Here is a 13,055-nt window from a genome sequence, read left to right on the forward strand (position 1 = left end):
GTGGCATATGCACATTATTTGTGCCATGAGTATTACTGAACTGTTTCCTTAGACCAGCTTTCAGGAAAACACTCCTTCAACTACTGTATAAAGATGTAGTTTTTAAATTACAAATACATATGTGAATTGTCGGGGCCTTTTCAAGTTCTGGAACGCTCTCTTCCTTAGTCTGAATAGAATGGTGTATGTTAATATGCATCGGTTGACTTTTTTTCGGTGATAGGCCTACACATATATTCTGGGTATTTATCTCCATCAATGTACTAAACATTTAACAGTATATTCTGTTGTTGTTGTTGTTGTTATATGGGTAACAGGGTTAATAATAGTAAATTCGGATGTTGCTTATAGGGGTGAAGAGGAGAGAATAGAAAAGACCTTATAATAGGTGACTTATTACACACAAAAAAATAAACATTTTCACCTGCCCCTCTTACTGTCAAACTTGCTATTATTGCTACAACAGACAAGTTAAACATGAAAAGTTGACTTTAACTACAACTGCAATGATGAAAAGCAGCAGTTCTGGACCGAAACCAAACGATCTGTACAGATGTTACCCACGACACAATATTGATCACTGTTGCTAAGTGACAATGCGCATGTTGTCAAGTTGCCGCGTGCGGTGGTGAGTGATGACGTTACCACGTGTGTTTCGTTCTTGTGAACTCCTCAGGTGGGCTTGGCAGATCATTTCAAAATAAATAAGAACTGTAATTAAGTGAATGTAAATGAATATATTAAAATTCTGGTAATAATTTTGCAGACAAATTAAAGTAATTGTTGATAATTTAGCGAAAAAATACCATCTGAGTTAGTCTACTTAAGCCTCAAATTGTTCCCTTTTATAGTGGTTTGTCTAAAATACGGGATATAGGGTTATCGAAATAAATCGAAATAATTCAACCTTGAGATATTTTGGAAATCAAAATTCCAACAAATGGCTTGAATGATAAATGTAAGATGTAAAATTTGAATACTTTGATCATGCCAAAAACGCCTTCACGGTGCCGCGAATAGCACTCCTGCAGATAGGGCAATTGGAAAGTGCGGGTGCGCACGTGGTACAACACACGAGGTGGGCACACGGCAACAGAACAACAGACGAGTCCTCATCCATGCATACCTTGCACATTCTCTGGTCTTTTAACTCAGCGTTTTCCTTTCTTATCTTGTCTGCTGTAGCGGGACTCTCCTTTTCTTTATTTTGGGCTTTAGCGCTTACATTTTTGGGCTTTTCTGTCTTTTTCTTGTTTTTAGCGGAATTTTGGTTAGAGGTTTGATTAGCTGAAGCGCCTATACTTTCGTTTTGCTGACTATTTTGCGCCGCCCTCTTCTCTTCCTCTTCAATGTCTAATAAAGCTTCTATAAAAGTTTGCAAATTGGGGAAATCGTCCCCCGTGGTTCTCAGACGCTTTTCTATCGTTTTTCTCACCAAGTCACGTGAGTACCCCATCTCAATAACTTTCTGAGCAGAGGGTGTGTCTAGCCTAGCCTTTATCTCGCGCGCTTCTACGTGAAATGAACTACCATTATTTGTATTCTGCTGAGCCACTCCCCTAATGAACGCTACACCCTTGCATTGTTTAACAAACCCACACCTAGGAAACCATCGCGCATGCTCAGTCCATACGTCATCCTGGGGTTCCCAGTTTCTAAGACCTCCGCTACAGAAGAAACATTTTACATTGTCCCCAAACCCTGCATAAAAGAACCCGGATGTAGCTAATTCTCTCGGCGTTTGTTTCTTATCTATGGGCCACGTGCGGAAGGTGTTTATCCTGTTCTGTTCTAAAGCATATTCTGGATGTTTTGGTCTGTCCGTTACTATGGGATTATCTTCTATCAGATTATCTAAAATTATACCTCTTTGAAAACCACGAGAACCGTTCTCTGAACCAGGGACGCTGCTTTGAGAATTTCTAGTAACATTATTTTGGGTTGATACACCTCTATCTAAGTTATAAGAAAAATTACTTGAGCTAAAATGAGGGCGATTGTTAGACTCTATATTACGCTGGCTCTGTTGTACGAAGGAGCAATTAGGGAAGTGTCTGGCGTGTTCGTCAAAGGCGCGGTCCCCCCTCTCCCAGTTTCTGATCATTCCGTCACAGAAGGCGCACTTCACCATGTCGTCAACGTTCACGTAGAAGAAGCCGGCTCTAGCGAGATCTGCCGGTCTAACAGGGCACGTGGTTGGAAAACTGGAATTAAATGAATATAGGGTTTAAAATGGCAAAATTGAAAATGAAGAAAGCGATGAAACAACCCTAAAACATTTATTTGCTTTACATCTACTCGCATTCGCTATGAATTATCAATAAATATATAACCAAGTATACAAAAATATATTAAAATTTTGCAATAATTGCACAGGTTTTTCCCCAGCTAGGCATGTGGTAAACGGGGTTTTAAAATTATAATTATATCAACAGCATTAAATATAATGGTGAAAGATTTCGGAGAAAAAAATTGTATGTCGAAAACATTTTTCCTAATAGTGTTAGAACTGAGAATTAATCATTAGGATAAGTGATATTCAGAAAAGCACAAGGCCTTATTTCTTGCTTATAAATATTAGGACATACATGTAATTAAAGCAAAGGGACCCTTTACATAATACTAATTTCAATTTTTAAAAATCCACTTCTCTCCACCTTCCTCTCATCCGCATCTCTTCTGTAGAGTCGTCTATAATATCGAGATCAGAATGACAAATACTCACTTTATTAATAATATATCCGTTACTTTAACGCGCATACAAAGGCAAGTCCAGCAGGAATATCTGTCTAAAATGCTAATTGCTGTAGGTGATCCAATGGTTTAGGAATAAATCTGTGGAGTGAATCGTTTCGAAGATCCCAAACTTGCATCATCGCCCTTCATATCTCAGCAAGGAAGCAGGCATCGTTTGGCAAAAAAAGACTGAATCAGATGAAGACTGTCTCGATGGCGAGAACTTTCAGGTGTGTCAGCTTTATTTTCATTAAATGTTGAAGGATTTTGTTGCAGAGAGAGACATTATTACTCACCTTTGAAAAGTGGCCAGTCGTGTAAGTTCGTCTCGCATAGAATCAGTATGAGAGCTGTCTTGATGGTTAAGGTGACTCTGGAGAGGAACTGGCCTTGAAGACTGTCTACTTATTGGCGTAGTATTGTTAGTAGCCGCGTTGTCTGGTTCATCCAGGCCTGTACTTCTTGGTTGAGATCGGGATTGTGTTGTGAATTGAGTTAGAGAAGACAGCGGCCGCCTGCTGCCTAGTGCATCAGCTACAGCGCTTATCGGCTTCGTGGATGAAGTGGTTTCGTCAACGGTCGATGCAGTAATCGGTACGTTGTTTCCATCTTGCCCAAGTATATGTAAACAATTGGGAGATAGCGCTGAGTGTTTCTGAAAAGGGTTGTCTCTTATCTCCCAGTCTTTTATCAGTACGTTACAGCTATAACAGCGCACTTCATCCCCTCTTCCCATATAAAAGAGCCCTGCTTTGGCGAGTCGTGTAGGTGACGCACTAATTGAAGCAGACGGCCAGGTCTTAAAGGAGAGCAAACGCCCGACCTCAAACTTGTACTCATTGTGGTCTCCTCTATCACTTTGCTTGGAGGCTGCGTAAGCTCTGAGGCCAAGGGACGTCATTCATGCTATAAAAATTAATACATTAATGAAGTATGTATCGTGTAATTTTTCAATTGTTGTATGCAATATCAAGGTACATGTAGTTATTGATTACATGCTTTACTAATTGTCGGAGTCACTACAGGAACGACTTCTGCGTATACATGTAGCGTGCACGTGCAGTGTCGGTTTATCAGATTTTTGTTCAATACAAAGATATACATAATTGGAACTTTAAGGATTTTGGTGTCAGATTTTCGGTGAAGACTCATACACTCATAAAAATTTTTCCTGAGGTGAACGGTACTCGCTAATTTTATAACACTTCTCCCTTTAATCCTCCTTTTTTTGGCTATCGCCCTAACTTCATTACACTTTGGCTACATTTAAGTCCTTAACAATGGTTAAAAGTGGGTCCTTCAAATTTTGTCATCACTTCAGTATCTGATTTTTGGGTCGAAATATGATAAATCCGTCGAGAGATGATAAATCCAAGACATTTGTTATATAGAATTTAATTGGCCTGAGACAAGTAAAACAGAAATGTGATTGTTAATTGAATGTGTACTTAAAATGTGCACTTTGTACCTTTAAAGTAGAACAAATCATTAAGAAAAGTCGTGCAAAATTCAGTTTGGTTCAAAATGTAACCCTTATCATTTATTTAGTGATTTTTTTTTTTTTTTTTTTTTTTTTTTTTTTTTTTTTTTTTGTAAAATAAAGACGATTTTATCTTCCATTAAAATTTGCGAAATGCCATAACCCGGATCTTTCGAGGTTCCAAGACTCAGAGGGCAACAATGATATTATGTACAGCTCAACTTTCATTTGCTGGTTTTATCGTGTTTACGTCAGGATAGAGATAAGGTTCTGAGCATGATAAAGATACGACTTTGGGACTTTTTCAGACATGTCTGGATTACCTTAAATTGTCACATAAAATACTATGTGTGCAGGGAATTAAACTTAGAAAAATGCTTCGGAAAAAGAGGATGAAAGCATTAAATGCACGCAACCAAGTTGTTTACCGCACCTGTGGTGCTCACCTGGACGCCGATTACATGAAATATGCAAGACTTCTACATGTAATCATGAACAAAATTACAAAGGGACTTGAAGCGCGGTATGTTTCGTTATTATATCCAAGATGTAATGGAAATGAGGAATGGTTAAAGTTAATACTTTTCAAAAAAAACCTTCACATTATTTATCATTAATCTCTGACACCAAAGCACCCCCCCCCCCCCCCCCCCCCCAGCATGCTCACGTCCTTGGTGTACAAAACACGTTTGGATCACATTAAACTGTCATCTCGACATATAATACATTGTGTGTGCGAGGAGTTAAAATGAGAAAAATGTACTAGCTGGGACGGCCCAAGTCTGAATGGGATTCTAGTTAAATTACAATCTGTGGAATCATCTTAATTGTCTGACAAAGGCTAGGGGGTAATAAACTATCGTGATGAACTAACTTGCTGATTAAGTTGATTCCACTGATTGCACTTCAGTGCCAATCTAAATGCAGAGCTGGCCCGACCAAGCTAATACGATGCGTGAAGCAGAATATGCACTTACATGTAATCTAAGAATGATGTAGTTTAACGTGCAAAGCGTTCTAGTTATCAAGGAATAATTTAAACTTGTACTATAGATGACTAATAATAGCTTTTCGCGGGCTTTTCAATTTGAACTAAAAAGCGAGTGTTGCTGTGAACACGTGTACTTACTGAGTGCCGTAGACACACCAGATGCGTAGTTTGCGTCCTGGGTCTGTGCTAGTCAGGTAATTACCTGATTTAGACGACGCATTAGATTATATTTGCTACATGAACCGACGATTAACTTCTCGCTTATCACAAAATGTTCATCAGAAAACTCCCCTGCACTCGTAGTACCAGTAGGGGACGTACATGTAATAATCAGTAGTGGGAATCTTATTAAGAGACAACAATGCTAGACTAAAGCACTCTCAGTGGCACTACCTATGACTGTGGGCGGGTTGTACTAAGTACATTAAGCAAAGAGGTGTAAGGTTGTCTCCCCTTTACAGTAACCGTGGACATATTACGAATTCGTAATTTGTCCAAGCAGTAACGTATCATAGTGTCAAACAGAAAGAATTAGTTCATTAGTAAAAAAGTACAATACTGACTCCCCTTTTATCAACTTGGCACCGTGTTGGTGGAAAGGGGAATCCCCTTTCTGTTTCACCCACGATAAAATCATTTTGTTCCTTACTGATTATTACACGGTGAATGTCAAGGGGACACTGACATTGGTTAGGGAATTCTGGACCAGTAAATTTCTTACACACGTACGGTATGTTTTTCACCTCCAACCGGAGAAAGTCAAGATCCCATCAAAGATATAAATGCCACACACAAGATGTAGGTTGAATGTTTCTTCGATGTGTCTAAAAAGGGGCACCCTTTTAATGATATTTTGATTCATGTTTTTATTTATACCAACACCACATGGAATTTCATGGTTCTAAATTAATTAATTGACAAGGCAATCGTAATTGTAGTAAAAATAATGAAATTAATAGATTATATGCATATCATGACCAAGATTTTATAATAATAATTTATATGTATACCAACTTTGTGAATCTTCAAAACAACATCATAGTACAAAACTGAACAATAATATAAATACCGGTAAGTTTATTGATCACGAGAATAATGTTATAGTGTAACTGCGACAGTGGTTACTTTAAGATCAGAGATTCATATAGCAAACGCAGGAACGTTATCATTATATCGTAAGAAAATTCTAAATTTTCGAAATTATTGAGTTGAAATAACTCGCTAACAAAGCGTTGCTGGTGTTATGGGTGAATTCCCATTCTAATAACCACTTTTACGCTTGTTTAATGATCCCATAAGAACTAACATTGGACTATACTGTACATGTATCTCACTTAAAGCACTATATACAAGAAAAAATATGGCACAGAAAAACCGTAAGTAATGAATTGACGATCGTTTGACGTCTCGTTTTTTTACCTGCTAGTTAAGTCATGTGATTTTGTGTCAGGTGACAATGGAATAAAAATACTCACGTTTTGTTGTTGTTGTCCAGAATGCGTTTGTTGTGACACGTGTTGTACGCAATGTCATCTCAACCGGTTCCAGGTGTATGAGACTTCGCATCAGTTGAAAAAAGTGCAGTGGAGAAACGCTGCCCTCAGTCTGGTACCCGTATCGTCACTGACTACATGTACAAAGTATCAATGTTAACTTTTGTATTAGGATAAGATGCAGAATTTCATCAATACTTTCATTGATCAACTGATTTCTTGCAAAAATTTATGATCTGTAAACTGATCATTTTGTTCTTATGTTGGCGCTTTTTTCTCATTCATTACCGAATGTTTTGCATTTAAATGCGGTAATTTAGTGTTATTTTGCCATGACAAATACAACTATCGATTTTCTTTAAAGAAAGTACCTATCTTTTTCACTCCCTGATTACTGCAAGAATGTCAGTTGCAGTAAATATTATTCGAGCATTTAATAAATAGAACTATTGCCCACCTTTCATTGCCTTTACTTTCATTTGCAATTACCTCTTGAACACTTAAAATGGTAGACATCTACAAATAAAGCAATTAACAATTTTAAACTTCAAAATGGTTCACATCACATTATTCTCGTTACTTGTGTCAACATAAATTAAATTCGCTTTGCAAACATTGCGGGGTACAAAAGACGCAGATTTTAATATAAAAAATATTTATTTTGATATAAAAACATATAAAATTTGCCATTTAAAAGAAAAAAGCAAATAGCCAATTTATAATGACAGTTTCACAATCATGCAAAGGTACACATCAAGTTAGTTTGAATTAAAGTTTTAATTAAAAGTGATTACAATCCAAACATAGTATTCCTAAAGTACTCATTAAAACACAGAAAAAATAGTCGTCATACATCCTTTCGTGTAAAAAGTGAGTCTAGTTTTCTTATGACTTATTTGTAAACACGCATTATGAATTATGAACATAAAAACATACATGTAAACATTTGTTGCATTGACAACATTTCAATGATTTAAATGACATATTTAAAAGTAATAATGATATCCCACATTAGATACAATCATTGTATAACCAAATAATTTAAATGTAGACCCATGTATTTCAGTAAAATGCTTTATTAAAAATTCAAAACTAGATATTTTATACCACATAAAACGTAAATATTAAAAAAATCATGCTTATCACTTATCTAATCAAGATTATCTATGTGATTAAAGTGTTCGAACTTTAAAAAAATATATCATATATATTTTTTAAAGGTTATATTGAATAAAAGAGGATTTAAAACATACACAATTTTTGTTTGGATAAAGCAAATAAATAAGATACTATGTCTGCTTTCCTTTTTGTAAATGGCATGACTTTTTTGCATTGATAATAACTGTATATAAAGTGACAATTATGAAAAAATTAGCATGTGCCGAATGGTTTAGAATGTAAATACACGTATTTTATCATGAGAGTCTGTCAGTAATTACAATTAATATTTTGATAATGTATAAACAATTGGATTTGAAAGACATGCTAATTATACAAGATGCTTATACATATTTTAAAAATATACGTATTTAAATGACTTGGACGTTAAACATAATATACCAGCTATATCTTAAGAAAATATAAATCTTTCAAGCCGCAATTTGGATAAAACAAAAATATTGTTCTGCATTGATAATATTTGAAGTGACAAGTTTGAAAATAATAAACCATATCCCACGTAATACACAAACATCATGTGTCGAATGGCTTTAAACAGAAATATTCTATCACTGTTGAAAAACGTGATTCTCATCTTAACAGGTGTGTTAATACTGTGTTTTGGCATTATTAGGAAAAATATGACCTAAATTCCACACTTGGTCAGTGGCATGTACGCCATGAGTATTATTGAACTTTTTCCTTTTACAGGAGCACACTCCCTCACCTACTGTAGAAAAATATATGCTGTTTATAAAATAACAAATAGGTCCTATATTTATGTACGTTGTCGGTGCTTTATCAAGTTCTGGAACGCTCTCTTCCTTAGTGTGAATAGAATAATGTATATAATATATGTGTGGATGGACCTTTTCCTCTGTGTCAGGCCTACATATATGTATAAATCTCCATCAATATACTAAATACTTTAACAATATATGTTGCTTTTGCTTTTCTTGTATCGGTAACTGGGTTAATGATATTAAATTCGGAAAGATGTTGCTTTTGGTGATGAAGAGGAGAGAATGGAAAATACCTTATAATAGATGACTTATTTCACAAAAAAAAGGAACATTTTCACCTTTCCCTTTTACTGTCAAACTTACTACTATTGCCACAACAGACAAGTTTAACATGAAACGTTGACTTTAACTATATCAATAACTGATCCTAATCGATAACTGCAATGATGAAAAGCAGCAGTTCTGGACCGAAAAAAAAATGTAGAAAGGATGGATCTGTACAGATGTTACCCACGACACAATATTGTTGCTAAGTGACAATGCACATGTTGTCAAGTTGCCGCGTGCGGTGGTGAGTGATGACGTTACCACGTGTGTTTCGTTCTTGTGAACTCGTCAGGTGGGCTTGACAGTCCAATTCGAAATAACAAGAACTGTAATTAAGTGAATATACATAAATATATTCAAATTCTGGTAATGCATTTGCAGACAAATTAAATCAATTGTTGATAATTTAGCGAAAAAGTACCGTCTACTTTAGCTTCAAACTGTTCCGTTTTAAGTGGTTTGTCTAAAATACGGGATATAGGGTTATCAAAATAAATCTAAATAATTCAACCTTGAGATATTTTGGAAATCAAAAGTCCAACAAATGGCTTCAATGATAAATGTAAGATGTAAAATTTGAATACTTTGATCATGCCAAAAACGCCTTCACGGTGCCACGAATAGCACTCCTGCAGATGGGACAATTGGAAAGTGCGGGCGCGCACGTGGTACAACACACGAGGTGGGCACACGGCAACAGAACAACAGACGAGTCATCATCCATGCATACCTTGCACATTCTCTGGTCTTTTAACTCAGCGTTTTCCTTTCTTATCTTGTCTGCTGTAGCGGGACTCTCCTTTTCTTTATTTGGGGCTTTAGGGCTTACATTTTTGGGCTTTTCTGTCTTCTTCCTGTTTTTAGCGGAATTTTGGTTAGAGGTTTGATTAGCTGAAGCGCCTACACTTTCGTTTTGCTGACTATTTTGCGCCGCCCTCTTCTCTTCCTCCTCAATGTCTAATAAACCTTCTATGAAAGTTTGCAAATTGGGGAAATCGTCTCCCGTGGTTCTCAGACGCTTTTCTATCGTTTTTCTCACCAAGTCACGTGAGTACCCCATCTCAATAACTTTCTGAGCAGCGGGTGTGTCTAGCCTAGCCTTTATCTCGCGCGCTTCTACGTGAAATGAACTACCATTATTTGCATTCTGCTGAGCCACTCCCCTAATGAACGCTACACCCTTGCATTGTTTAACAAACCCACACCTAGGAAACCATCGCGCATGCTCAGTCCATACGTCATCCTGGGGTTCCCAGTTTCTAAGACCTCCGCTACAGAAGAAACATTTTACATTGTCCCCAAACCCTGCATAAAAGAACCCGGATGTAGCTAATTCTCTCGGCGTTTGTTTCTTATCTATGGGCCACGTGCGGAAGGTGTTTATCCTGTTCTGTTCTAAAGCATATTCTGGATGTTTTGGTCTGTCCGTTACTATGGGATTATCTTCTATCAGATTATCTAAAATTATACCTCTTTGAAAACCACGAGAACCGTTCTCTGAACCAGGGACGCTGCTTTGAGAATTTCTAGTAACATTATTTTGGGTTGATACACCTCTATCTAAGTTATAAGAAAAATTACTTGAGCTAAAATGTGGGCGATTGTTAGACTCTATATTACGCTGGCTCTGTTGTACGAAGGAGCAATTAGGAAAGTGTCTGGCGTGTTTGTCAAAGGCGCGGTCCCCCCTCTCCCAGTTTCTGATCATTCCGTCACAGAAGGCGCACTTCACCATGTCCTCAACGTTCACGTAGAAGAAGCCGGCTCGAGCGAGGTCTGCCGGTCGAACGGGACACGTAGTGGGAAAACTAGAATTAAAGGAATATAGGGGTTAAATCGCGAAATTGAAAATCAACAGGAACTTGATAAATCAAAAGGGTTACTTTTAAATGAAGAGATTATTTTTGAAAGATGACTTAAAATTATTATTTATGAAAGACTAGATTGAAACATCTCTAAAATATTTATTTGTTTCACATCTACCCGCATTTGTTATGAATCATCAATATATGTAAAACCAAGTATACAAAAATATATTAAAAAATTGCAATAAGCTAGGCATGTGGTAAACGGGGTTTTAAAATTAGAATTATACCAACACTTTGAAATAAAATGGTAAAAGATTTCGGAGAATGATTTATATATAGAAAACATCGATATGTCCTTATAGTGTTAGAACTGAGAATTAATCATTAGGATGAGTTATATTCAGAAAAAGCATAAGGCCTTATTTCTTGCTTATAAATATTAAGACATACATGTAAGTAAAGCAAAGGCATCCTGTATATAATACTAATTTCAATTTAAAATAATTCTCCTTCTCTCCATCTTCCTCTCATCCGCATCTCTGCTGTAGAATAGTCTATAATATCGAGATCAGTATGAAAATTACTCACTTTATTAATAATATATCCGCTATCTTATCGTGCATGCAAAGGCAAGTCCAGCGGCAATAACCGTCAGAAAGTGCTATAGGTGATTCAATGACATGGGAGTGAACCTTTGGAGTGAATCTTTTTCGCAGACCCCAAACTTGCATAATTGCCCTTCATAGCTTAGCAAGAAAGCAGGCATAGTTTAGAAAAAAAGGCCGAATCAGGTGGAGACCATCTCGATGGAGAAAAAAAAACCCCGCTTGATATTTAATAAATGTTGATGGATTTTGTAGCAAAGCGAGACATTATTACTCACCTTTGAAAAGTCGCCAGTCTTGTAAGTTCGTCTCGCATAGAATCAGCATGAGAGCTGTCTTCATGGTTAAGATGACTCTGGAGAGGAACTGGACTTGGAGACTGTCTACTTATTGGCGTAGTATTGTTAGCAGCCGCGGCGGCGTTGTCTGGCTCATCTAAGTCTGTGCGTCTTGTTTGAAATCGGGATTGTGTTGTGGATTGCGTTAGAGAAGACAATGGCCGCCTGCTGTCTAGTGCATCAGCTACAGCGCGTATCTGCTGTGTGGATGAAGTCGTTTTGTTATCGGTTGGTGCCATAATCGGGACGTTGTTTTCATCTTGTCCAAGTATATGTAAACAATGAGGAGATAGCGCTGAGTGTTTCTTAAAAGGATTGTCTCCGATCTTCCAGTCTTTTATCACTACACGACAGCTATAACAGCGCACCTCTTCCCCTCTTCCCATATAAAAGAACCCTGCTTTCGCGAGGCGTGTAGGTGATGCGCTAGTTACAGCAGACGACAAATCCTTGTAAGACAGTAAACGCCCGACTTCAAACTGGTACTCCTTTTCTGTGTTCCTTCTTCCTCCTCTGTGCTTCAGTTTAGTATCTTCATACGCCGAAAGACCGAGTGCCATTTACAAGCAGTAAAAATGTGCATTAAATATTTTACGACTTAGAAATTTAAGAAAGTTTTCCGTACATGAAATATTCCTTCAAACAACGGTTTGTTCCCTGCCTGTCTCCCTCCTTCTCTCGCCACTACTACTACTGCACCAAAAAATAAAAAGAAATAATAATATATTAATCTATTTAGAATCTAAAATCCATATAATACATGTATATGTTCACTACACTTAATAATTAAAATACAAAGTTAAAGAATTGTTTTAATTAAAAAACAATGGTGTGAAAAGTAAAGAAAAAAGTACAATTATTATGTTCTGTAAAATATAAAACGCCCAATCATTAATTTGTTTAAACAGAGAAGTTTTCAGTTCTTTTTTTAATCATCTGCTCTGCGTTTCTTAGTCCTGATGGTAATTAAGTGATTGCATTCGTACGAGGCTGCTTATACAAATTAGTTTTTCTCCAAACGTCTTATTGTTGATAAGTTGATATTGATATCAGTGGTCTGTATTTTAACTTACCAAATTAATATTCGATATTAGACCAGCATAATCAATTTTCGGATTCCGCGAAGTCTCTTTCATTGTATTTTTTAAAACTGGTCCAAGATGATCTTTTAATCTTTATAAAAAGACATTATTTCTTAATATAGAAAATAATTTATTCTCTGGTAATTTCACAATTTTCCATCATTCACCTATATGTAACCTAACCAATACCGTTGAGAAATTTGCGATCTGTGCATGTGTCCGGTTTCCAGTCATATTTTTTCTTGGAAAGTCTCCATTAAAGAAATTACTCAAAAAATTTAGAACACATCGAGT

The 13,055-nt window shown here is 36.5% G+C and overlaps 2 protein-coding genes across 2 annotated transcripts; both read right to left on the bottom strand.

Moving 5' to 3' along the window:
• LOC106179169 (baculoviral IAP repeat-containing protein 7) lies at nt 1-3,642 on the bottom strand. The gene is made up of 3 exons (XM_086997189.1): nt 3,033-3,642; nt 850-2,204; nt 1-143 (listed from the first exon to the last, which is right to left on the bottom strand). The coding sequence occupies exons 1-2, from the start codon at nt 3,635-3,637 to the stop codon at nt 986-988; spliced, it is 1,824 nt and encodes a 607-aa protein (XP_086853315.1). The 5' UTR covers nt 3,638-3,642; the 3' UTR covers nt 1-143; nt 850-985.
• A 5,804-nt stretch (nt 3,643-9,446) lies between these two features.
• LOC106161726 (baculoviral IAP repeat-containing protein 7-like) lies at nt 9,447-12,353 on the bottom strand. Its single transcript, XM_013538755.3, has 2 exons — nt 11,620-12,353; nt 9,447-10,736 (listed from the first exon to the last, which is right to left on the bottom strand). Exons 1-2 carry the CDS (start codon nt 12,237-12,239, stop codon nt 9,518-9,520), a joined length of 1,839 nt encoding a protein of 612 aa, XP_013394209.1. The 5' UTR covers nt 12,240-12,353; the 3' UTR covers nt 9,447-9,517.
• Between the last annotated feature and the right edge of the window lie 702 nt (nt 12,354-13,055).

Source organism: Lingula anatina, chromosome 10 (genome assembly GCF_051362555.1).
Source record: "Lingula anatina isolate TDL-2025a chromosome 10, LinAna3.0, whole genome shotgun sequence".
NCBI classification, from domain to species: Eukaryota; Metazoa; Brachiopoda; class Lingulata; order Lingulida; family Lingulidae; genus Lingula; species Lingula anatina.

What these genes read in the sequence shown, in the direction of transcription:
- LOC106179169 (XM_086997189.1), bottom strand. Translation starts at nt 3,637, where the DNA reads ATGACGTCCCTTGGCCTCAGAGCTTACGCAGCCTCCAAGCAAAGTGAT. An exon ending in CGACTGGCCACTTTTCAAAG is followed by an intron (nt 2,205 to 3,032) that starts GTGAGTAATAAT and finishes ATTTAATTCCAG; the next exon opens with TTTTCCAACCACGTGCCCTG.
- LOC106161726 (XM_013538755.3), bottom strand. Translation starts at nt 12,239, where the DNA reads ATGGCACTCGGTCTTTCGGCGTATGAAGATACTAAACTGAAGCACAGA. An exon ending in AGACTGGCGACTTTTCAAAG is followed by an intron (nt 10,737 to 11,619) that starts GTGAGTAATAAT and finishes CTTTAATTCTAG; the next exon opens with TTTTCCCACTACGTGTCCCG.